The sequence below is a fragment of the Myotis davidii genome, unplaced genomic scaffold (genome assembly GCF_000327345.1).
Source record: "Myotis davidii unplaced genomic scaffold, ASM32734v1 scaffold1527, whole genome shotgun sequence".
NCBI lineage: Eukaryota > Metazoa > Chordata > Mammalia > Chiroptera > Vespertilionidae > Myotis > Myotis davidii.
This window is the reverse complement of record NW_006298269.1, coordinates 598,528-625,130: the sequence shown is the minus strand read 5'-3', so window position 1 is coordinate 625,130 and position 26,603 is coordinate 598,528. Positions and strand designations below refer to the sequence as shown.

At 40.5% G+C, this 26,603-nt stretch overlaps 1 protein-coding gene across 9 annotated transcripts in view; it reads left to right on the top strand.

The window, feature by feature from the left end:
• The window catches only part of BRCA1 (breast cancer 1), a 72,532-nt gene extending 45,935 nt beyond the window's left edge, over positions 1 to 26,597 (top strand). For 4 of the 9 annotated variants that reach the window (XM_015570568.1, XM_006773905.2, XM_006773904.2 and 1 more), the window contains 11 exons: positions 5,278 to 5,404; positions 7,294 to 7,478; positions 9,227 to 9,534; positions 13,177 to 13,264; positions 15,878 to 15,955; positions 16,438 to 16,478; positions 18,873 to 18,956; positions 21,744 to 21,798; positions 23,543 to 23,616; positions 24,006 to 24,066; positions 25,106 to 25,624. In XM_015570568.1, the coding sequence (XP_015426054.1) occupies positions 5,278 to 5,404; positions 7,294 to 7,478; positions 9,227 to 9,534; positions 13,177 to 13,264; positions 15,878 to 15,955; positions 16,438 to 16,478; positions 18,873 to 18,956; positions 21,744 to 21,798; positions 23,543 to 23,616; positions 24,006 to 24,066; positions 25,106 to 25,278 (1,274 nt within the window). In that variant the 3' untranslated portion in view covers positions 25,279 to 25,624. Of the gene's footprint in view, positions 1 to 549; positions 643 to 5,277; positions 5,405 to 7,293; positions 7,479 to 9,226; positions 9,535 to 13,176; positions 13,265 to 15,877; positions 15,956 to 16,437; positions 16,479 to 18,872; positions 18,957 to 21,743; positions 21,799 to 23,542; positions 23,617 to 24,005; positions 24,067 to 25,105; positions 25,625 to 26,329 lie in introns of those variants that run through there. The other 5 variants (XM_015570572.1, XM_015570573.1, XR_001515585.1 and 2 more) reach the window with 4 other exon arrangements.
• Positions 26,598 to 26,603: the final 6 nt, after the last annotated feature.

The window sequence follows — 26,603 nt, the reverse complement described above, 5'->3', positions numbered from 1 at the left end:
GAGTGAGCAAATAGATAAATTAATGAATTAGCTCTTTGTTCTTTCGGTTAGAAATTAAATGTTCAAAGAATCCCAGAAAAAAGAAGTGTCCTCACATGCCAGAAATCAGACATTTTTATATGGACTAATCTGTATCTCTTATGAGTCCCCAATACGAAGCCTTTGAAACAACACAGTCTATGTAAAATGTTAACAAAGTCATGCTAATTTTAAATATCAAAAGTATTTAAGCACCTTAATTATTTCTTCCCTCCTGAGCTTTTAAAAGAAAGTAATCAACTTCAAAAGGACATCACAATAAAATAAAGCAAATCTATTTGGGAGAGTCTGAGGAAATTTTTTTTCCTCCTTTAACATCATTCTGAAATCTTTCCATGGGCATTAACTGCCTGAATATGGTTGGATTAAAAGGTATTCAGCCAGAATTTATAATTCCATACTAGGTGATTTTAATTCCCATGCTAAAATTAATTGGTATAACATACTCTTGTGTTCTGGTAAATTTCTAAAAGAGAGTAACTTTCTCTGTGTCATTTTTTGTGTTTGCAGCAGAGGGATAGGATGCACGATAACCTGATCAAGATCAAGCAGGAAATAGACCAAGTGGAAGCTGTGTTAGAGCAGCAGGGGAGCCAGCCTTCTCACAGATCCCCTTCTTGTGATTCTGAGGACCTACTAAATCCACGACAAAGCACACCAGAAAAAGGTTTGTGACATTGGCCAAATTCCTCTTCAGCAAAATTCTTCCTCTCCCTAAGCCTTTATCTCCAGAAAAATGTGAACCTAGCTTGAACATTTTATCATCTTTGCTCGGCATGTATTTGCTGAGTCACTCCACGGGTAATTTTAGAGCCTCGGTTCTAGTCCCTGCTTTCAACTAATTTACCATTCAGAGAGATCAAGACAGTCATTAAGTGTCATTTTCTGACGACTGAGTGCCCCAAATGAGGAGATGTTACGGGGAGACCATAGGAAGCTGAGTGCAATGGGAGAGATTAGAAATAAGTAACCCCCTCATTTTAGAAAGCTTATAAAAAACGCTCATATTCCTTATACCACCGGGGTCAGATCATAAAGCCCTATTCCATGTGCTTTCTGGTTTATAAGGAAGAGATGCCCGTTACTTGAGGAACTGCATCTTGATCCCCAGAGAACCCAATTATGTGGCAGAGTCAGGTGCTTTATCCCAACATTATAGTTATCAACAAGACCAGATGGATCTCCGAGGAGGTGATTAGAGCTGACTTCCTGTAAGAAGTGAGCGTTGAGGCTTGGTGATTTAGCATCTTCCTACAAACCAGGAGGTCATGGTTTGATTCCCGGTCAGGGCACATGCCCCGGTTTCAGGCTTGATCCCCAGTATGGGGCATGCAGAAGGCAGCCTATCGATGATTCTCTCTCATCATTGATGCTTCTGTCTCTCTGACCCTCTCCCTTTCTCTCTGAAATCAATAAAAGTATATTATTAAAAAAAAAAAAAGGAGTGCTGAGCTGAGGGGTAATGTGGCATAAATGAAGGACAGTAAGATGAAATTTTGAGTAGTTAGTTGAAAAGAACATTATGAAAGACAGCACATCAGGCAGGTTTTTAAATAGGGGCAAATGTATAGTCAAGTAGATGAGAGGTTAGGCACAGGCATGGGTTCCAGAGGGGAAGTTGGTGCTTATGAATAGGCAGGTATGGTAAGTCCTCCCAAAGTGTTCATTTTATCTGTGATACCTACCCAGCTAACTTAGTGTTCAAGTTCCTTCTTCGTCGCCTCCTTCCCCAGTCCTACTCAGGGCAATAGGGCCTTCCTTTCAGTCTTTCTAGGAACTCAAGTCTTTATTATTCAGAATCGTGGCCTTGGTCAGGGAGTGTGCCTTGCAATATTTTTATGTTCAGGGAGAAACAGTAGCTTATGCATGAGAAGTTAGGAACTGTGTTGCTATGGCAGTGGTTCAAGTGTATTTCCTTCAATGCTTTCTTTGTAACTATCTTCATTTAGTTCATCTCCCAGATAATGAAGCCCCAAGTCTAGTCCCCAGCATAATTCTCTTCTTTGAGGTGCTTTCACCATCTTCAGTCTAAAATCAGGCTAGACTTTTCATTTTTATGCACAACTTATAAAATGTTATTGTCTGGCTTTGATCATATGTGTAAATCTATCTCATCTTTGGGGGAGGGGTGTTTATTTTTTCTGAAGATCTGCAGACAAAATGCTTGTTGTGAATTTCTTTTTTTTAATTTTATAAATGTTATATTTCTATACATTTTTATTATGGGTTTGAAAAACTTTGAAAATTTTTTACGAATCTATATAAAATATTTTTGTTAGGAGGTTTATTTTATCCTTTGTAGTAAAGGTATTCATCATAGTCTAGGGCAGTGGTTCTCAACCTGTGGGTCGCCTAAGACCATCGGAAAACACATATATAATTACATATTTTTGTGATTAATCACTATGCTTTAATTTAGTTCAATTTATAACAATGAAAATATATCCTGCATATCAGATATTTATGTTACGATTCATAACAGTAGCAAAATTACAGTTATGAAATAGCAACAAAAATAATTTTATGGTTGGGGGTCACCACAACATGAGGAACTGTATTAAAGGGTCGCGGCGTTAGGAAGGTTGAGAACCACTGGTCTAGGGTCTTTGCATCAAATGTCCTGCCCTCAACATAGTTCTGTCCTTTTGTTTATTTAAGGGTCATTCCCAAGCCTGCATAATATTTTTTTGTGCAAATCTGTGTACTCATTATAAATTATGTGTCCCTCCTCTGCGGGTAGTTATTTCATATCAGGCACTTAGTCATTTTTTTTTTTCTTGTGGATCACCAACCATTCATAAAGCAAACATTAGTTTATAAGATCGTAATCCGTTACAGTGGAAGTGATTTTCAGATACATCAGAGTTTTTTTGTCTTGTAATATATTCATTCCTGGAAGCACTTGTTAAAAATTCCTATGCTCCTCCTCTGGAAATATTGAATCAACTGTGTGAATGGGTTATATGCTGGATTTCCTTATGGGTTTTTTATTTTATACTTACCATTTATTAATATCTTTTCCTTTCTTCCCCAATGTCTTTTCCTTTGATTCTCCTAATACTTTGCACAGTACTTAGCACATAGTAGGCAGTCAGTAAATTTATTAAACGTTAGGTCTGGCCCATATTTCGTACCCATGAAAAATATAATACGTAGCCAAAACCGGTTTGGCTCAGTGGATAGAGCATCAGCCTGCGGACTGGGGGGTCCCAGGTTCGATTCCGGTCAAGGGCATGTACCTGGGTTGCCGGCACATCCCCAGTGGGAGATGTGCAGGAGGCAGCTGATGGATGTTTCTCTCATCATCGATGTTTCTAACTCTCTCTCTCCCTTCTTCTCTGTAAAAAATCAATAAAATATATTTAAAAATATATATATATAATACGTAACATGTTAAAATCCCCAGATGAGGAAATTATTTAAGGGGAACTATGGTACCCTCCCAGTAGTTGGGCTCTGGATCCCTGCATTTATGAAATAAGGATTAAGGGAAAAGAAGAACAGAAAAATTTTGCCCTGTCTTTTTAGGTACCATTGAGTAATTGATGAGAGAGAAACATCGACCAGCCGCCTCCTGCACATCCCCCACTGGGGATGTGCCCACAACCCAGGTACATGCCCTTGACCGGAATCGAACCTGGGACCTTTCAGTCCGCAGACCGACGCTCTATCCACTGAGCCAGACCGGTTTCGGCTCCATTGAGTAATTGGATTCTAACTCAGGTTAGCTTATTTTCTTCATAGCTTGGCCCCATTATAGTGAAAAGAGGAACTCATATGCTAAATATTCAGTTATGATGAAATGACTTTTTAATATCTATATGTCTGAGACTTCCTCCCTATCCTTTTACTTATTTTTTTATAACCCTTTCCAATGGTTAATTCTGTGGTTCCTTTCACCAATGATCACCCTATATTTGGGGGGAAAATGATACCCTTATCAAAAAGCTTTACAGAACGAGTTGAGAGAAAAATCTGCATAGTTCGATTCAGCTTACTTTCAGCAACTGGTAGCTGCAGGCAGAGTTCTTATGTTCCTAGAAACTCTCAGAAAAGATAAGCACAGTGAAAACTATAAATAATGCATCTGAGGATTAACTCAGGAAATCAATAATTATTTTCCCCCAGGTCACCCAATGTCTAAAAACAGTTTAATTAATACAGCCCTTTGTTTACATTTTTCTGCCTTAATTTTTAGCTTTTCTGATAAAAGCTCAAAATAAATTACAGTCATCAATGACTTTTTAATGGATAAAAGACATTTGTAATTTTTAAGTATTTGTTTTTACTTTTTAAATATTTCTGCCTTTAAGCTACTTCCTAGAAAGCAGTAGCACAGTAATACATTTGGAGGAATTAATAAATAAAAGGATGTACTAACGTGTCAAAACTTTGCCTTGCATCTGTTTTGTGTTTTTTCCTTTTCTTGTGCCATTTCATGATTAGTCCATGTGTTACTTCAGGGTTCTTTATCAGTCGGTACCTTGGTTTTTTAAATATGTATCTATTGGGTTTTCTTCTTTCTTACTAATTGAAAATCTGAAGCAGACTGTCACCTGTTTTTTCTTTCTCATGTGACCCCTCCCCTCCTGTTTTTTCACACATGTTGAAGTTCACACCCCATTTTATACAGTCTTTGATGTGGAGGCAGTAGGGATAGACAAGGGAATGTTCTTTTCTTTCTAGTACTTTCTGTTCCCTATTATCTAAGGGGATTTGAGTAAAATTTAGTTTGCTGTAGAGATAAAAATTATTTCCTATTCTTGTTTCCTTACCATTTAGGGCCAAAAATATATAAATATATGTTTTTTCAGCCTTGTCTCAGTTGAGTATCTTTGTTTACCCAGTCTAAAGTGTTCCATTTATTTATTTACTTATTTACTTACTTTTGTTCCATTTGGTGCTGGATCACTTTTGCTTATAATATTATGTCTGATATACTTACTTAAAAACCAGTTTGATTGTCACAGATTGCTGCTTTTGAAAATCAATATACTCACCCTGGCCAGAGAGCCCCGTTGGTTCGAGCATTGTCCCGGTGCACCACGGTTTGATTCCCAGTCAGCACATATAAGAATCAATCAATGAATGCATAAATAAGTGGAATGACAAATCAGTGTTTTTCTCTCTCTCCCTTCCTCTCTCTAAAATCAATAAAGAAATCAATATACTCACCTGAATTATCACCATCAGGACAAAACAGTAAATTTCTTTGTTTTCCTATTCCATTTAAAATAGAATTAACTTCAGAGAAAAGTGGTGAATATCCTGTAAGCCAGAATTCAGAAAGCCTTTCTGCAGACAAATTTCAAGAGTCTCTCGGTAGTTCCACCAGATACAAAAATAAAGACTCAGGAATGGAAAGGTAAGAAGTAATAACTGTCAAATTGTGGTATCTAAGAAACACCTTTACTTACATTGAACTCTTTTTTACCTATTTTATTTTTTTTAAATTGCTTTATTGCTTAAAGTATTACAAAGAGTATTACATATGTCTCCTTTTTTCCCCCGCCCTTGACAATCCCCTGGCCTCCCCTACCCCCCAGTGTCTTATGTCCATTGGTTATGCTTATTTACATTGAACTCTTATTGTTAAATATTTTTCACAATATCTTTGAGTGTGTCTATTCAAATTACTATTGAGATTAGATTGTATAGTACTTTATATTTCAAAAATACTGTACCTACTTTCTCATTTGACCTTTACAACAACACTGTGATGGGAAAAGGACAAGTTCTGGACTATTGTTCTTATTTGATAGTTCGGGATAGAGTCTCAGAGCCATTAGAGTCACATATCTCACCACTCTAGGAAGGAAACGGAATTCATATTTATTGAGTTCCTACTGAGTGTATGTATATTTTTACTTATCTTTCTGGGAATAGTGACAAGTTGTCAAAAATCTAATGACACTATCTTTTCCAAACCTCTTGCACTAGACTGAGGATACATTATTGAGGCTGGGGTACTGGCACTGTGGCTGACAGAATTAAAAGATCTGGCCTCCAGTGCTCTCCCTCCAGGGACTACCCCCAAGCCTTTCCCTCCCCCGCCAGGCACATTATCATTAGCTTCCATACTCTCTGTAAAAAAATCAATAAAATATATTTTTTTAAAAAGAAAAGAAACATCAGTTATGAGAGAGACTCATTGACTGGCTGCTTCCTGCATGCCTCACACTGGGGATCCAGTCTGCAACCTGGGCATATGCCCTAACCCAGAATCGAACCGCCATCTCCTGGTTCAAACGTTGATGCTCAACCACTGAGCCATGCTGGCCGGGGCAAGGGCTCTTCCTTTACCTCTATAATTTGTTTCCTAATCCCATTTTTTCTAGGAATTACTTTTTCTGCCTCTGTAATTTACCCAATAAATGTTCTCTTACAAAAATAAAAAAATATCTGGCCTCCATAGGCACTAAACCTGTGTTGAAAGGTAATGACTTCATTGCCAAGCTTTAACTAATTGAAGCATCCATTTAATATTCAGACCAAATATTTCTGCTCTTCCTCCCCCTCCCCAAGAGACTTAAACATTTCACTAAACTTCCTCCTTCTACTAGACTACTTGAGAGCAGCAGTTTAGATCTTGCTCATCTTTAATCCATAGAGCCTAGTTTTGATGTTTGACTCATAGTAAACACCTAATAATTGTTTGACTTAATTAGCTGATCTCTGAGGTCTTTTAAATCTGTTAAGTATCTTAATCAGCGATGTCCTAAAACCTGAAAGAGTAAAGGGATTACTATTGTGTGCATATACTCTTCTAACAATGTTTTATAGCTTTTGTTTTTACAATGACTCGATACTGAAAAGGCAGGAGATAAGGATGATTCTATGAATGTTGCTGACATTGGATATAGAAAGAATGAGTGTAGCAATGTCAAAATTAATCATTAGCTTTTTCTACTTTCATAAGAGATGTGATTAACACATCCATGGGGACTCAAGTGGAATAATACTTTCTATTTTATAGAATTTGAATAAGTGGTGGTAGATAATTTGCTGAAATTTGCTGACATGCTTTTAAACAGCGAGGAGATACATACTTACTGCCTCAGACCAGACCGTAAAGGGAAATATTCTGTGTCAATCCTGACATATTGGCAGACATCATGAATCTAGACTTCTAAGCCCTCACTTGAGTGTCTCTCCAACAATGAGCTGTTTTACTTATGCTTTGGCTGCCCAGGATGTGTGATAAGTCCTTTCACGAGTTGTGGTGATAAAAAAATCTCCTTGCATCCTTGCTAGCTCTTCTGCATCCCAGTTGTTAGATGACAGGTGGTATGTGCACTGCCACTCACAGAGTCTCCAGAACAGAAACCGCCCATCTCAAAAGGAGCTCATTGAGAGTGTTGATGTAGAGGAGCAACAACTGACCAAGTCTGAGACTCAAGATTTAATGGAGCTGTCTTACTTGCCAAGACAAGATCCAGGTAATATTTCATCTTCTCTGTTGGACAAAACTTTTATTTTACTCTGAATCTTACCTAAAGGTATTCTGGTTAATCATCTTTCATATGTACTAGTACTAGTATATCATGAATGCATCTGTTATACTTAAACCCATTTTTTAAAAATAGCTTGAATGTTTATCCAAGTTTACTTGAAAATTGTTGCAGTTGTTAATCTGTCTGTATTGGTTTAATTCTTTTTGAAGATGGGGAGTCTTGGTGTGCTCTAAATATTTTATTTCAACTGTTAGATAAGAGTTCTAGAGCCCTAGAACAAAGTTTAGGCCTGTCCTTGATTGAAAAATGAGTCAAATCTCCAAAGAAAGCTCTTATTTTATGAATTAATGAATATAAATGACTATATATTTTATGCCTTATAAATCACTTTAAATGAACGGTGTGTGTTATGGCTTATGAATTAAAGTGTGCATTAGTAAAGAAAATTTTAAATTAATCCTCTAAAACATATTATCATAAAAGCTGCCTTTTGGCTTCTGAATGTGGTATTTGACCATTTTAATTAGGGTCATTTTGGGAATCTCATACATTCTACTTAGCTATGCTTACTTCCTGATTGAGTGGCATTTTGTGAAATGTTTCAGGGATGATCTTTAATTTGGTGATGATATCTGATGATCTATTATGTGAAAAAGTAATGATATCATCATGGATGATGAAACAAAAATTGAATCTCTCTCATATTTCAATATTTTTTCCTTCCTTACTAAAGTATTATATGTTCATTGCCAAGCAGTTGGAGAATATAGGTAATAAAAAAGGTTATTTAAATTAGAGAAAATAAATGACCAAAATTACAGAAAGCATACCTTACAATATTGCATTTCATGGATTCTAAGGTGCAATTTTTTTTTTTAAGTTTGGCCTCTGAAATAGGATAGCATCTTAAACTCAATGGCATCAGTTTTATTTTTAATTGCAGTAAAAATACATAACAAAAGTTACAATCTTAGCCATTTTTAAGTGTATACTAGTATTAAATACATTCTTATTGTTGTGCAACTATTCTCTAGAACTTGTTCATTTTGAAAAACTGAAGCTGTACCCATTAAACAGCAACTTCCCACTTTCCCCATACCTCATCCCCTGGCAACTACCATTCCACTTTGTCTCTAAAAGCTTGGCAACTTTCATACCTCATGTAAGTGGAATAGTATATCATTTGTCTTTTTGTGACTGACTTAAACCATTTCTATGTATATAACACATTTGCTTTATCCATCCATCCATTGATAGACACCTGGATTGCTTCCATTCGTGGCTATTGTAAATAATTCTGCAATGAACTAGGTGTGTGCATTTCTCTATTTCATAGTAACTGAATGTAATGGGTGAAGAGTACCCCATTGAAATAGATGTGCCGATCTATTATTGGACATTCAAGTTGCTTCTAGAACTTTACCGTTATAAACTATCGCAGCGAACATTTCTATGGCTAAACTTGTGCATACATCTTTTACTTTCCTAGGATACATTTCTAAAACTTGAGTTATCGACTGAACGTGTAAACACACATGACTCGATTTGGATCATAATGCCAAATTGTCCTTTAGAAAAGTTAAGACACCTTGTACCTCCGTCAACAGTGTATTAGTGCACCCAATTTTTTTTAACCTGACTTGATCTATCTTTTCAATTCTTAGCAGAGACTAGATGTTGTAATTCAAGGCTCATTTTCATGTAGATTAAATCTCATCCACCATTCCTTTCAGGGGGAAGTCCTTGCCTACAATCTGGCATCAGCCTCTTCTCTGATGACCCAGAGTCTGATCCCTCTGAAGACAGAGCCCCAGAGTCAGCTCATGTTTGCAGCATGCCAACTTCAACCTCTGCATTGAAATTACCCCAGTTTCAAGTTGAATCTGCTAAGAGTCCAGCTGCTACTCATACTACTAATGCTGCGGGGTATAATGTGAGGGAAGAAAGTGCCAGCAGGGAGAAGCCAGAGGTGACATCTTCAGCAAAAACAGTCAACAAAAGAATATCTATGGTGGCATCAGGCTTGACCCCAAAAGAACTTGTAAGTGTATCCATATGTATCTCCCTAAAGACTGAGACGTCATTTACATGCCATAATAGTTTTAACTAGGTAGTGGTAATAAATAACTTATAGGAAGAAATCTAAGAAATAGACATAGTTCTAATGAAATTTACATTTATTACTAATTTCTGAAGTTTTGGACCTAGATAACACTATAGCATGAATTATTTTGTATAAATTTACTTAAGAAAATAATTATTAGCCCTGACTGAGTAGCTCAGTTGGTTAGAGTGTCCTCCTGATGCACCAAGGTTGCACATTCGGTCCCTTGTCAGGACACATACAAGAAACAACCAATGAATGTATAAGTAAGTGGAACAAATTGATGTTTCTCTCTCTGTCTCTCAAATCAATTTTGTAAAAAGAAAGTAATTATTAAATATTAGCAGAGAGATTATAGTTTTGGGTATGATACAGAGCTTTTAAAATTGTATTTATCCTATATAATAAAAGCCTAATATGCTAAGTATCCAGTCATCTGGTCATCCATCCAACCAATCAAAGAGTAATATGCTAATGATATGCTAAGGCCGCTCAACTGCTTCCTATGATGTGCACTGACCACCAGGGAGTAGACACTCCGACCGGTAGGTTAGCTTGCTGCAGGGGTCCGGCTGATTGGGACTGAGCAAGATGGGCAGGACATGCCCGGGAGCACTCCTGTATCCCTCCCCGGCCCTGACCGTGCACTGGTGGGGTCCCTCAGCCTGGCCTATGCTCTCTTGCAATCCGGGACCCCTAGAGGGATGTCAGAGAGCCGGTTTTGGCCCGATCCTGCAGGCCAGGCCGAGGGACCCCACTGGTGCACGAATTCATGCACTGGGCCTGTAGTCTATATAAAATCCTAAGCTACCAAACGACCAGTGACTATGGTGCACACTGACCACCAGGGGACAGATGCTCGACACAGGAGCTGCCCCACAGCAGGAGTGCCGCTGACCAACCCAGCCCGGCAGCCGACCAGCCCAGCGGCCCACCAGCCCAACGGCAGCCTCTCACTCCCTCAGTAGTCCTGCAGGTCCAATCTCCTGAGAAAGGGCCAGGCACTGACTGATAGGCACTGCTGGCCTCCTGGAAGTCAGCCGCAAGGCACTGCATCCACTTCCCCTCCCTAGACTCTCCACAAGAAAGAAAGAAAGAATATAAAAGCGGTCGCCAGGTGGCTCCTGACAACCAGTCGGAACGTCAGCGGGATAGATCCAGATCCCAGGCCACCAAGGGCTTCCCACCACCTGCCCTGAGGGCTGATCGTGTTGGGGGGGGGACCCTCCCCCCAGGGACTGTGCCAGGTGCAGGGCTCGCAGCTTGCCTCTCCCGATCAGGACTGACTGGGGCTCACGCCCAGGTGCAGCAGGACCGGGATGAGTGGGAGTGGCAGGTGGCATTGGACTGCCAGTTTCAGCCCGATCCCCACAGGCCACGCCAAGGGACCCCACCCATGCAGGATCTCATGCACCGGGCTTCTAGTTTTTATTATAAAAAGCAAATAGGTGTAGCTCTACTCCCCAGAAGGCATCTTTTCCCCACTTTGGTTCATATAGGAGAGAATGCAACAGCATGATTAGCTAAATTCAAGCTGGTCCCAAGCTCACTGCCAGATAATGGCATTTCTCCAGTGTTTATTTGTCTTCATCCTGGTTGGTGATACCGTTATTCAGTAGCCTGCCCTATCATTTCTGCTCTACAAGAGCCTCTCTTCCCTGTTAGGATTTTGACATCTGCTTGGGTCCCTAAGGCTGGAAACAGAAATTGTTTCTCACCATGGAAAATACCCATTAAAATACTAAGATCACTGAAACATTGTTTGAGTGCAGATTTCAGACATCTTAATAAATTAATCACCATTGGTATCACTTCATAATAAAATAATTGAGTGAATACATCTTAAAGAACCATGATAAGATAACACACCAGAGTATCAAATGGATTCAATAGTGGGTGTGATTTATTATACACAGAGATGACCCAGTCATTCTTAAGTATCTTCCTTAATTTATCCTTCCTAGGATAAGAACCATTTCTCATTCTAAGTTCTCTATGCGTGGCAGCTGAGCATAACATTCTTTGTGGCCTACTGCTAAAAGGGCAAAGTAAGCTATGTCTGCCCCAGAAGATACAGTGAATACATTCTCATCAATAATGCTAGAATGCCAATTTCACAATCAGGTGCCCAGACCAGCTATTTGCTCTGAAAATTCATATCTGTGTTCGACTTATCTTGCTCCTGATCATTTGCCTACATACTAGAATTTCCATTTATTCATTGAAAATTAGCATTTCTTGCTTGTTTTGAAGTTCAGCTTTTCAGAGAAGGCTAAAATCATTTAATCATTCTTGCCGTGGGCAATTCTGAGCTGCACATGAGACTGTAAGTGGCTTGGGTACATATTGTCTTTAAACAAGCAAAGAGGAAAACTTTTCAGCTCCATTCAGACTTGAAGTGTGGTACATTTATTATGAAAGCTGCTGACTGTATTACACATGCTTAATTCTGAAACCCATATTAAGATGATCTTTTCAGCGGTTGCTCTTCTAACTGAACACTGTTCAAAGCCGGGATTTCAGCATTTAATCAGTTCAGAATTGCTAATGATCCTGGCAGAGGGCAGTGACAAAGGGGGGCGGGTATCATTAGCTTCTCTCATCTGCCTTTTTAGTGCCCTGTGGCAGTATGGAATGAGGCAGCATGAAAGGAGGATGGCCTGATCTCCATTGCAATATTGTGCAGCACATAAATATTGGCATGGGTGGCGATGGCTAATAAATGATGGCCCTTGGTAAACAGAGTTATTTACCAAATAGTTGCTACTAATTATGTCAACTGTGTCCATAATGGATCTGGTTAATTTCTTTTACTACCTATTGATTTTTATTTGGTTGATAGATAATAGCTAGAAGGCTCTAGATTTCTTTTGGGAATAATATGAGTCTCTTCCAGTCCTTCCCCGTAAGAGGAATTGATAGTTGTTGTACCCTTGACTTGAATGTTTTTAAGCCATCAGAGGTTTGCATCTTGTTTGTTTTAATCCTCACCTGAGGACATACTTAAAGAGAGAGGAAGGGAGAGAAAAACATTGATTGGTTGCCTTGTGTGTGTGCCCCAACGGGAAATCAAACCCACAACCCAGGTATGTGCCCTGACTGGGAATCGCATCAGCAACCTTTCAGTGCACAGGATGATGCTCAGCTAACAGCCACTCCAACCAGGCACATCCTGTTTTTAAGCCACTTACCTGTAACATAGCTTTCTGTGTGGGCTGATTACCTCTCAGCTTACATACAGTGTAGGCTGATCGATCTGTATTAGAGTAGAGTAGCACTCTGAAGAGAAACTAGATGTCTTAGGGAATTCAATGATATCTGCTATTAAAGGGAAAATTAATATTATTTTGAATCCTTGGTTATAGTTCATGTCTCCTAGCATGAATTACTTTAGAATTTCTTCCTCTGATTTCTACATAGTTTGTATTAAATTGCTATTTATTTTGAGACTTCAGACATGTTAGAATGAAAAGAATGTACCTTTTCTGCGAGAAAAAAATGGAGATTCAAAGCTAGGATAACTAATGCTCTAAGCTGTGCACTAGGGGTAATTTATAATAATATTTTACTTGATTTCAGATGCGTGTGCACAAGTTCGCCAGGAAACACCACATCACTTTAACTGATCTAATTACTGAAGAGACTACTCACGTCATTATGAAAACAGGTATACCAAGAACCTTTATAGAATGCGTTGCATCTGTTACATGGAACTACGTGAGGAAATGGGAGTATTCGTCAAGCATAGCACGGGTGAAAGTCTTCCAGTAGTTGATCAATTATGTTTTGTGAAAGAAAAATAATAGTTTTTCTACTTCCTCGCCTCCTTTTGTTTTGGGTTTAAGATTTGGAGAGTGGTGAACCAGAACAATGCACCACTTCTACTAGTCCACCCTGCCTGGACTGCTCTGTGTGAAGGGCTTTCTGGTAAGGCAGAGCTCAAATCCTAGAGGAATGAATAGGGCAAAGAGGAGAATGGACGGAAATGAGTCTTCATTCAAAATCTGGGTGGTTGAAAGTCCTAGCTCCATGCCTATTTCATGCCCTAGCTTCACACAAACACTAGTTTGAGTGTGATTGAGAGTTTTCAGGAAATAAGTACAGTGTCAGCTCTGAGATAGCCAGCATATGAAAAAGGAAAAAGAGAAGGGGAAAATTCATCTGTCCTATACCTTCCCCTTTTTAAATCTTAATTCTGACTCCCATGATAATGTAGACCTCCGAGTCTTTTGGTTGACTATAAGCTAAATCTGAATAAACATTTCGGGGCTGCTAAAAAGCTCATTTACAATCGGACCTCATTAATACGAACCTAATGTCTGGAACAAGGAAAGTAAAAATCCTGATTCCCCCACTGTATTCTCTGCTGCAGTGACTGCCTGGAAGATCTGTGCTCTGTTTTGAACACTATGCTTTTTAAGCCGGTCACTGACATGTTAGAGAGTGTGTATCCAGAGGTAGATGATGAGGATGGAGAAAAGGGATTCAGAACAATGTCATCTGAAGAACAGGTGAAGGAATGAGAAGACTTAAGGGAACAAGACCACTGTCTTCAAATATTTGAAATGTTATCTGGAAGAGGAATTAGACATGCTCATGGACTCTGGGAAGCAGAGACCAGTGCACGCAGCACATAGGAGATGCAGCTCTTAAAACCTTTCTCAAAATTGACTTAGGAAATAAAATGGTCCACTCTGTACACATTGCTGCAGGCCCTGAGTAGAGGATCCAGAGTCCTTGACAGAGGGACATTGCCTTAGAACCTCTAAAATGTTAGCTTTGTACTCAATACAGATCGTACCACAGGGTCAGAGAATAATACTTACAGGAACCAGGTGCTAACAGCGGTTCTCAACCTGTGGGTCGCGACCCCTTTGGGGGTCGAACGACCCTTTCACAGGGGTCGCCTAAGACCATCGGAAAACACTTACAATTACATATTGTTTTTGTTATTAATCACTATGCTTAATGTTCACTTTGTAACAATGAAATCAGGGGTCACCACAACATGAGGAACTGTATTAAAGGGTCGAGGCATTAGGAAGGTTGAGAATCACTGTGCTAGAACAAGGTACCTCGAAATAAGTTCTGTTTTAGAGTTGAATGTGATTAAAGTTTAATACTATATCTTAAGCTATAAGTTTGGATCAAAGCTGCTGGAAGGTGAAAAGAAAACTTTAAACTGTAAATTAAATCTAAAGTAATTAGTCTTTAAACTCAAAGGCAATATAACTTTTTTTAAAATATGTTTTTATTGATTTCGGAGAGAGGAAGGGAGAGGGAGAGTTAGAAACATTAATGATGAGAGAGAATCATTGATCGGCTGCCTCCTGCATGCCCCCTGCTGGGGATCAAAGCCACAACCCTGGAATGTGCGCTGACCAGGAACCGAACTGTGACCCCCTGGTTCATGGGTCAATGCTCAACCACTGAGCCACACCGGCCAGGTGGCAATACAACTTTTGAACTAAAAATAAGCTAAAATTTCTGTGTTGAAACCATATTATTAAATCAACTTTCACAGCAGTTAAGCAAAAAGCTATAAAACTGTAATGGAAAAAAAAAGGATTTTAATTATTGTGAAGAATTCTTTGAGGGAGAATGGCTATTGCTACTACTGGCAGATAGATTGCTATGTTTAAGATTTAGTTAAATACATTTATTTCTTCAGTTTGCTTAGTTCTTCAGAAGGGTTTTTGAAATACTAGGAAATAAACAGAAGTGATTCTTTAGCTACTTATTTCTGAAATACTTATGAATAGAGGAAAAATGCCATGAAAATACACTGTATTTTTCTGTCCCTCTCAGGGAAATTAGGAGGTTAGGATTCCCCAGGTAGAAGTCTGCGGGTGAAAATTTTGTCACTTACATAGACACATCAGATAGAGGATTTCAACAATACTGTTTTCTTCTCCTTCCACATATTGCCATCCAGTAAATTAGATCTTCCCCATCCACATGTATCAATACTATTGATGTAGATAATTCCCTGAACACAGTGATGGATATCTGTAGCTAGTCTTGTCATTTAGAAGATAGGGCAGACATCTCCTTTGGTTTTAACTTCATATCAGCCTTTTCTAACTTCCAAAGATCCACACATGCTGGTTATAATTAGGGGTGCTTCCAGCCTCTGGTTCTATCACTGGGGTATTGGAATCATTGATCCATATTGATTGCAAGTAGCATATAGAACTGGAGCTCATTAGCTTGTTAGGGCCGCACGTCCTGACTTTGTTTTCAACTTCTACTGATCCTTTGGATATTTTTCATTCTGCAGATGCTGAATTTGTATGTGAACGGACACTGAAATATTTTCTGGGAATTGCAGGAGGAAAATGGGTAGTTAGCTATTTCTGTAAGTACAGTGTATTGCTCCCCTCCTCCCTTTAACACTTCAGAATTGCATTTTTACACCAAACATCTTACCACCTAAGGTTTTTTGCTGATGTTGAATCTGAATTACCAAAAGGTCTTTAATGATAACACTAAACTAGTTTTATCTTTAACGCATATGTCTTTGTTCAGATAAGCTGGTGATGTTGGGAAAATGGATTTCTTTTTATAACTAATAGGACCTAATCTGCTCCTAGAATGTTAGTATAGGAATTAGAGATTTATTTAATAGCAGGCAGAAATCCATGTGCAGCAGGCACTGTTATAATGTTTGGATTAAGAATCAACCATATCTCCAAAAAGAAATCTCTGCTACAAAGAGCTGTGGCTTTATTGAGATGGGACTTCTGCTCAGTGTTATTCGTCCCGTCGCTTCACCGTCCACCTCCACAAAAAGAGCATGTTCTTCTGCATTGTGACTTGTCTTTTCTGTGATCTCTTTAGGGGTGACCCAGTCTATTAAAGAAAGAAAGATTCTAGATGAGGTAGGTACTTGATGTTACAAACTAATCAGAAAGACTTGATGCCATTGAGTCACATAATCACCGAAAATTTAGCTGCTTCCTTCCTTGTATCACTTGGATGATGGGGATCATCAAGAATTATGCAGAGCAAACCCAGAAATTCTCTGCCTCATTCACTTGTTCTAAATTTCAGTAGAAACAATCCTTTCCTTGGAGGAAGGAAAAGGAATTTATAAAGCAGAAAAAAGATTCATAGGTAGGGGGGTAAGGGGGTGAGGGTTGGGGCGGGGGAGATTCATAAGCAAAAGAAATAGGCCCACCTAAATCTATATATATAGACCTTGATAGAGAACTGGTTGTTCACTGTTAAATCCTTCATATTAATATGCAAATGTGTTTGTTTAGAAATCAGATTCTTTCAGAGAGATGTTACTCTTTATGACACTGAGAACAGTGAGAGGTAAATAAGAAGAGGGTAGGAGGAGGAATAATTTTAGAGCAGAGCCATCTAAGAGCTGCTGGTGACAACAGACCAGGGAAAAGAAAACTAACAAAAATAGTTTTGAAATATTATATACTATTCTGTATATTCATAATTAAGTGATATTTTTGTTGGTTTGAGCTATCATTCCATGGCATATATTATTGGGAGCCTACTCTGTGCTGGGCACCAGGGATGCAGCAGTAAACAAGACTGACAGGTCTATTCTCAGGCCAGATTCTTGTTCTGTTGAAGGAAAATACACGATAATAAAGATCATTTAAGATACCAATAAATACCGTGAACCGCAGATTAGTTATTGACCAGGGACAGAGATTGACTGCTTAGGAGACCAGGGATGGCTTCTGAAATGCTCGAGCTGAAACCTAAAACACAAGAAAGAATTGGCCTTAAAAAATGTAGGTAACAAGTGTTGAAGGCAGAGGAACAGCAAGTCTATAGGTCCTGAGGTAGGAATGAGCTTGTTTGTTAAAGAAAAATAGACTTGTGTAGCTGGAGGATAGTAATTGGTGAATAGTATGTAGGGAGCACAGATTAGCAAGGGGCAAGATGTATAAATTGGGGGATTTAGAAGGCCTTGGTGGGGGTAAAAGATAGATGGAGGGGAGCAAAGGGGAGAAAATGGGAGACATTTGTAATCTCTCAACAACAACAAAAAAAATCGAGAGATATATACTAGGCATCCAGGTAGAGAAGTTAAGTAGGGACAGGGGTACAATCAGGCCTATAAAATTGAAGGCATCTCCAAATAAATTACATTTATCATTAGACTCTTCTCACTCAAGTGACTAGACAGCCGTGGGCAATCTACGACCTGCGGGCCGGATTTGGCCCATTTGAAATGAATAAAACTATTGAAAAAAAAGACTGTACCCTTTTATGTAATGATGTTTACTTTGAATTTATATTAGTTCACACAAACACTCCATCCATGCTTTTGTTCCGGCCCTCCGGTCCAGTTTAAGAACCCATTGTGGCCCTCGAGTCAAAAAGTTTGCCCACCTCTGGTAGGAAGTATGAATGGTCTGTCCCCTAATACAGCGGTTCTCAACCTGTGGGTCATGACCCCTTTGGTGGTCGAAAAACCCTTTCACAGGGGTCACCTAAGACCATCCTGCATATCAGATATTTACATTACCATTCATAACAGTAGCAACATTACAGTTATGAAGTAGCAACGAAAATAATTTTATGGTTGGGGTCACAACATGAGGAACTGTATTAAAGGGCCAGAAGGTTGAGAACCACTGCCCTAATAGTAGCCTGTGGGTATACTACCATGACTTTATTTTACTTTGTAATAATCTTGGCAGTGGATATGATCTTCTACAACCTGAGTTTCAGTCAGAATTGTTTCTAAGCATTCTTCCCCTAATTTATCCCAAAAGCTCTAACCTCCCCAATCCCATTAACTCTCATCCTTGACCAGTCAAAATAGTGATATGTAAAACCTTTTTCTTCAGTGTATTAAATGTATATTTTATCATTTTGGTTTCATTAACTAAATCTTTCAATGAAAATCTGAAAAGCCCTTAGCTGGTAATACACAGTTGATTTAAGAGATCGGGAATTCTCCCGTTATCTTTATAACTGCACAGTATTAGCAGTTTAATCTAAATGCTAAGTGAATGTTTTGAGAGGAGATAAATGTTGAAAATTAAAATACATTAAGTCCCAGTGAGGTGAAAAGCCAATTGTTAATTTCTGCCCACAAAGCTTTGCTTCAGGGAATTGATTTCAGTAGCTGAGATGCTGGGCAGTTCATCCAGTCCCCCAAAAAGAATGATTTGAGGGGAGTGGTCAAAACATTGCCTAGCAATACCCAATTCCTTAAATATGGCACATCTACTCTGCTTCCATTGGGGGCAGCTTCTCTTTCTCTGATCCCTTGGTTTGCGTTTGGTTTCTTTTAGCGCGATTTTGAAGTCAGGGGAGATGTTATCAATGGAAGGAACCACCAAGGTCCAAAGCGAGCAAGAGAGTCCCAGGACAGAAAGGTAAAGCCCTCCTTCCCCATGCTGACAGAAATCCCACCACCCCTCTGCCTTCCAGGCCCCTTGGTTCATCTTTTAAGGGTGTTACATGCTGCCAGGTGCTTCCATATAGGTTCTTTTTTTAGTTATAGCCCAACAAGGTAAATAAGTATTACATCCATTTAATGAATGAGGGGACTTAGAGGTTTAGAGAAGTAATTTGGTCCAATCTGGGGTTCAAATCTTAGCGGATAAATGGCAGAGCTGGGATTTGAAACAGATATGAATCTAAGCCTTTGCTCTTTCCACTTTACGATAGTGTTTTTCTCTAAAGTAGCATGGTAAGTGCTGTAAAGGGGATGTATGCAGTGCTGTCTGTGGATGCATAGAAGAGAAAATGATTGATAATCAATAGCTAATATCTATATAATGTTCACTCTGTGCCAGGTCTAAATAGTCAACATGTTTTAACTGATTAACAGTTTTATAGTAACCCTATTAGATATGTACAATAATTATGCCGATTTTATAGATGAGAAAATTGAGGCTCAGAGAGATGGAGTAAGTTGCTCAAGCTCACACAGCTAGTTGTGAACGCACAACTAGAAGTTGAACCCAGGCAGTCTAGCTCAGGAATATGAGCTCTTTCTTTAATTTCTTGATTGATTTTAGAGAAGAGGAAGGGAGAGAGAACCATTGATTTGTTGTTTGACTCATTTATACATTCATTGATTGATTCTTATATACGCCCTGACCAGAAATTGAACCCGCCACTTTGGCATACTGGGACCACACTCCAACCAACTGAGCTACCTGGCCAGAGCCTGGAATCTGAGCTCTTAATGACAATATTATATTTCTTGGAAAATCATAGGTTTCACCAAGGAGAAAAATAGATGATTCGAACATCTTTGAAAACGAAGGACTAGAACACTCAGGAACACTCAGTGACATTCCCCATATCATGTTGTAGCAAATGATGTAGCCAAAAACTATGTCCTTCTCTCAGGGAGAAGTCCAGGCAAGATTTCACACCTGCCTGTCAGGCCTGAGCCAGCAGCTTTCTCAGGTCCCTGACTGAGTGCTGACGTTACCAGTCTGCCTTTCTTCCTCTTTCAAGTGTGCGCCGCCAGGCATTTTGGAACATCCCCGCAAGGAGCACCTTCTGTCCATTTACAGAACTTGAGGGCAAACCAATAGAGGTGACTTTCCAAGGAAAACTGCTCTGGGAGATGATCACAAATCATCAGTCCCTGGAGCTCTGAACCCCTGGGGTCAGCCCACCCTCACCTTCTTAACCAATCAAGTAACTTCCCAGATGCCAAGAAATGCTGCTGGCCCTGTGTCTGTTTCTGCTTTCACCCCAGGGGAGCTCTGTGAGCCAAACTTTTTTTTTTCTTCTTCTTCAAATTAAAAGTAAGAAAGTTTATTTAGAAAGTTATAGAGGTAGTAGAAGTGAGCCAGCTGGACTGAGGAGGCTCAGGAAACAAGTTTCAGAAGCAAAAAAAAAGGGGGAGGGGGGGCTTGAAGCTTAGGAGAGAGAAAGGCAAAGGGAACTGGCCTGGGGGAGGGGCAAGGAGAGAAGAGAGGTAAAGGGAAAGGCAGGGCTTCCTCCTGAGGGAGAACAGGCCCCAGCCATTTGTTTTTATTCCACTGTATGCAAAGCAGAGCTAGCACCAGATTTTTCCCTCCTTCAAAGGAAATTTCGGTGTTAGGGGGGTTTTCCTGCATACAGGGTGGCAATGATAGGAAGTACCTGATCAAAGTAATGACATTCTATATCACCATAGTATTTTCCTATGATAGAGAAAAATGTATTTGTAGAGGTGAAACTTCAAATTCCTTATCTCATAACTAGACATCCTCCTCAATGAATATCAGCCTAGATGGAAAAAATTGTAATCTTTTGTGCTTTTTACAGCAACATTTGGCTCCAGTTGGCTGCCTGGGGAGAACTTTTTGTGTTTTTTAATATATTTTTATTGATTTCAGAGAGGGAGAGGGAGAGAGAGATAGAAATATCATTGATGAGAGAGAATCATTGATCAGCTGCCTCCTACACATCCTACACTGGGGATTGAGCCCGCAACCTAGGCATATGCCCTGACCGGGAATCGAACTGTGACCTCCTGGTTCATAGGTTGGCATTCACAGATGCTAAAGACCAGAAGCAAGTCAGGAGGATAGGAGCATGTACATATAAAATAAATGTAGACCTCTCTGCCAATCAGGGTTATGGTTAGTTAATACTGATGGTACCACGTTTGGATAAACATCAAATATCAACTAATAGCTGAATTTCTAGCCATTAAACATGCCCCTTCCACTTTCTCTGAAAAATGTCCTTGGCAAGGATTAACAACAAAACAAAAAAGTCTTCCGAAACCCAACAGTGTTCCGGACATGGGACTGATTGTCTCTGGAAGTGGCAGCAGAACTCGTCTGGTGGTAAAGAAAAAAAGATGCCCAGCCGGCGTGGCTCAGGGGTTGAGTGTCGACCTGTGAACCAGGAGGTCATGCTTCAATTCCCGGTCAGCGCACATGTCCAGGTTGTAGGCTCGATCCCCAGTGTGGCACGTGTGGGAGGCAGCCGATGAATGATTCTCTCTCATCATTGAGTTTCTCTCTCTCTCTCTCCCTCTCCATTCCTCTCTGAAATCAATAAAAATATATTTAGGGGGGGGGGAGAAGAAAGGAAAAGAAAAAAGAAAGTTCTTAGAGAGTCTCTTTATGTTTTTTATAAAACCCATAACTAGTGTTTCTTGTAACTAGTGTTTCTTTCTCTATTCCTCTGTTCCTCTCTTCTCCCAGATCTTCAAGGGCCTAGAAATCTGTTGCTATGGGCCTTTTACCAACATGCCCACAGGTAAGAGACTGGGGGGACTGCAGGGTCCAGCACCAGCCTTTCCCTTACATAGTTACAGGAGGGGTCATCTTATGGGGTTCGTCAGATTGGTGAGAGGTTCGTCTATTTCTCTATCACCTGTCAGACAAACTGCACTTAAATGTTACCCTATGACAAAAACAAAAACAAAACTTAGCCCTGAGCCCCTTCTCAAGAGCCTGAAGGCAGTGAAGAATTAACATCTGTGCTCAGATGGGGTGGAGCTGCTCCTGGTGCCCTTTGGTCTAAGGAAGAGGGAGAAATAAATTAGGGAGAGAGTTCTACTCTCCCTCAACCATCTTCATTTGATGGTGAAGAAAGCACAGCAGCTGCATAAGCCCTGTGAACCCGCTCTCCCAGGCAAGCTCCGAGCAGGGGAAGACTTGATGAACATTTTCTCATTAACTGGACACTGATGTGATGTGATGTTGTAGTGCTCTGGGGCTCAACTCTGGAGTTGTGCGGTACTGAAGCCCTGGCGTATGTATAGATTTGGTTTGTTCTCTTTTTCTTCTTTTTTTAATCCTCAACTGAGGATATTTTTCCCATTGCTTTTCAGAGAGTGGAAGGGTGGGAGGGAGTAGGAGAAAGAGAGAGAGAGAGGAACATCAATGTGAGAGAGATACATCGATTAGTTGCCTCCTGCACTTCCCCCCCCCGCCGCCCCCCTTCCGGGGCAGGGAGCAAACCCATGACCCGTGGTATATAGTAAAATGCTCTAACCACTGAGAACATTGGCCAGGGCTGGTTCATTCTTTTCTAAATGAAGGCTACCTACCTTTACATCTGTGCTCACCTCTGTCCCAGGATCAAGTCCTTTTGCTTCTCAGAAGATGGCGTTAGCATGTGGTCAGGGATAGATGAGTGGCAGCAAGAGAGCCTGGCAAAATAATTTTGCTTATGTCTACTTTATTGGTTATTGATTGGATTTTTATGAAATTTCAACATGCCACACATGGATTTCTCAGTGTTTTTGTACTTTGGTATAATGAAAACCAGGGCCTCCAGCAGGTGTCATTTTAGAAGTGAGTCGGTTGACCTCAGTACGCTCAGACAAAGAGGAGCGCCTTAACCATCCGCAGAAATGGGTTGATAGAAAAGAGCACCCACAGGGGCCCAGGAGCCACCCATTGGTCAGTTGTACTAATTTTTCAGGTACAGACACAACCTCTTCTGACTTTTACTACCTTGAGTGTGTTGATACCGGCTCAGCATGTAGCCTTTCCAAGCTGATGTGCTGAGTCTCCGTCCGGGGTGATAAGTGCTTTTTGTTTTGTTTTGTTTTAATTATCTTCCCATATCTTGACATTTACAGTAATTACCACCAAGTAAGGTGCTCTCGTGGCCCTGATTATCAATTACCAACACAGAATTAGGCAGGGAGGAAGGGAAGACAGGTGGATGTTTGTTCACAGTATCTTACCTGCAATTTAGCAAATTAATGAAAATTAGATTTTTTTTCTTGTGTTTTATTTGAGAGACTGTTAAACCTTATCTACCAAGTGGCCTTATTGGGACTGATAAGCAGAGTAAGTAGCAAATCAGTGGCAAATTACCTTGGAGTCCGTGCTCCTCTGGTTTCAGGCCTTCCTGTCCGTCTGGAGTAAAGAGACAGGGACTCCACTGAGGACCTTGCTGTACGCCCTCATTCAGAGGACTATGGGGTGGGGAGCCCAGGTGAAACATGAGATTACTGTGGTGACTTTCTGTCTGAATGCCTATCTAGGTCAACTAGAGTGGATGGTGCAGCTTTGTGGGGCTTCTGTGGTGAAGGAGCCTTCATTATTCACCCTCCGCAAGGTAAGCATTTGGTGCCCTGTCAGAGGGGGGAACACAATCTTCTATCTGGTGATTGAGCAAGGCAGCACCCATCAGTCCCAATGAACCACCTTCCACACCCCAGTGTAGCCTGAGAGGCCTCTCTTAACCCAAGCCTCCTCTGACCGCGTGTGTGGGCCAGAGACCCCACCTGTAAGGGAGGAGCGAGGACCTGAGAGCTCTAAGTATTTAATATACGGAGGGAAGGCTCTTCACCTCGAATCCTTCCCTTTTGCCGTGTGCCCTTCCTCCTCCTCTGTGTGGTTGCCCCAGGGTAGTCTGCTTCATCACACCATCAAGCAATGGTGAAGTGACTGTTCCCAAAGTCCTGTTCTGATACCCTCAATGTTGTTTCCTTCCTGGGGATGCAGGACACTCATCCAGTTGTGGTCATGCAGCCGGATGCCTGGACAGACGACAGTGGCTTACGTGGTAAGTCTTACTGTAAGCCTTCATCCAGAGGAGTGTGGGGTAGAGGGCCCAGGTTAAGTGTGCAGATTACTATGGTGATTTTAGGTCTGATTGCCCTGCTTAGATCAACTGGAGTGAATGGTGCACCTGTTTGGGGCTTCAGAAGGCCACAAGCATGTGCCTATGAGATGAGTTTGGTTCACCACTGGTTACCCAGTGCTTAATTAACACAGCGCTCAGTGCATTCGAGCAGGGGGCTCATATTTGTTGAATGAATGGCTAAAATATCCTTTTAAAACTTTTTTGTTGTTTATTTTACATTATAAAAGTAATACACGCCGAAACCGGTTTGGCTCAGTGGATAGAGCGTCGGCCTACGGACTGAAAAGTCCCCAGGTTCGATTCCGGTCAAGGGCATGTACCTGGGTTGCGGGCACATCCCCAGTAGGAGATGTGCAGGAGGCAGCTAATCGATGTTTCTCTCTCATCGATGTTTCTAACTCTCTATCTCTCTCTCCCTCCCTCTCTGTAAAAAATCAATAAGATATATATATATAAAAAAGTAATGCACGAACTATTTCCATTGAAGGGTTAAATGTGAATGTTCATCACATGAAATAAAAATGAACACAAACAATAAAAGAATCCCAGTGATCCCGTCACTTGGAGATGATCACCATACAATTCTTTCAGGCACGTGTGTGTGTGTGTGTGTGTGTATACACATATATTTTCCACGAATGTGATCATGCTCATACTGTTTTTGCTTTTTCACTTAAGATCCTGCAAATGTTTTCCCATCACTAAATTGCAATGCTGTTTAACAGATTGGGGCTCATGTTAGTAAAGTTGTTAAAGCTGTAGGCTTTCACCAGCAGTCACTCCTCAGGCTGCCGAATAAGTTCTTGTGTCCTAAAACATTGCTTACAATCAACACTTTTGCTTCTTCCTGGGTAACCCTAAGAACTCATACAACCAGGTGCCCAGAGTAGATTAACTAGAATCTGGTCTGGGAAAATGTGAATTGACACTAATCTCTACTTGTGTTCTCTGTCCTCAGTGATTGGGCAGATGTGTGAGGTACCTATGGTAACCAGAGAGTGGGTGTTGGACAGCGTAGCCCTCTACCAGTGCCAGGAGCTGGACACCTACCTGATACCCCAGGGCCCCGGAGCTGCTGCTGATTCCTGCCAACCATGTGTAGAGCCTGTCTCCACAGGACCCCAAGAATAAGCTTAAGAAATGGCCTTTTCCCAGGCCCTGGGAGCTCCTCTGTCGTCCTTCCACTGTCCCGGTTACTAAACGTTTTATGTACATCAACCTGAAAAGAACTTCTCGCTGTGTAAGGGTCCCTTAAAGATTTTCTGTTCCAAGTCTCCCTTTGAAATCTACCATGAGCACAAAATTGTGGTAATTTTTCACCTGAAAAGAATTTTAAACGCCACCAGTTGAGCAAGATGCTGATTCATTATTTATCAGCCCTATTCCTTGTACCTTCTACCGGGGCTGTCGGCTTAGAGCTGGTAGCACAGAGCAGCTGGGCTCGAGAGAATAGATGGTTTCTCTGAATTTGTTTCTCTAAAACCCTGTGTTCATAACTGCGGATGCCCACCAGCCATGTATGTACTGTTTATACAGCCTGTCTCCACACGGCCCCAAGTATGAGCTTACGATATGGCCTTTTCCCAGGGCCTGGGAGCCTTTCTTTTGTCCTTCCACAGTCCTGGTCCCTAATTGTTTATGCACATCAGCCTGAAAAGAACTTCTGGCTGTGCAAGGGTCCCTTCAATATTTTTTGCTTCAAGTCTCCCTTTGAGATCTGCCCTGAGCACAAAATTGTGGTAATTTTTCACCTGAAAAGAATTTTAAACGCCACCAGTTGAGCAAGATGCTGATTCATTATTTATCAGCCCTATTCCTTGTACCTTCTACCAGGGCTGTCGGCTTAGAGCTGGTAGCACAGAGTAGCTGGGCTCGAGAGAATAGATGGTTTCCCTGAATTTGTTTCTCTAAAACCCTGTGTTCATAAAGGCCAAGGGCCAAACGCTTAGTGATCTGTGATAAAATTTAAAATCAGAACAGTTCTTAGGCAGCTCTCAAATGTTGGAGTGGGATATTGGGAAGGGAATTCAAACGCAGGTAATAGTTATAAATATGAAACTCGATGATTAATTAGAGAGAGGCATCATGCTGACCCTGGTCTCCAAAAGTCTGGGTAAGAACTATGTTCAAGGAGAGTCTTCTAATTCCCTGTTGGTAATCAATAAAATGTTTATTGTTGTAGCTCTGCTTTGTAACTCATTCCTCTGAAATATAAGATCTCTGATCTGAATATTTCATGTCTGTAAAAAGACGGATCCCACCAGGAAAGGAGCTGTTGCTTTCCTTGAGGTAATTTTTTTCCTTTTGCTCCCTATTGTTGAACTGTACGGCTTCATAAATAATTTTGTTTGCTGGAGGAAGAGAAAGTGTTTTTCATAAACTCATTATCTGGGACTGTTTCTAGCTGTTGGAAGGACTATGTCTTCCTTAGCCCCGGGGGCAGTGCAGACTTGATT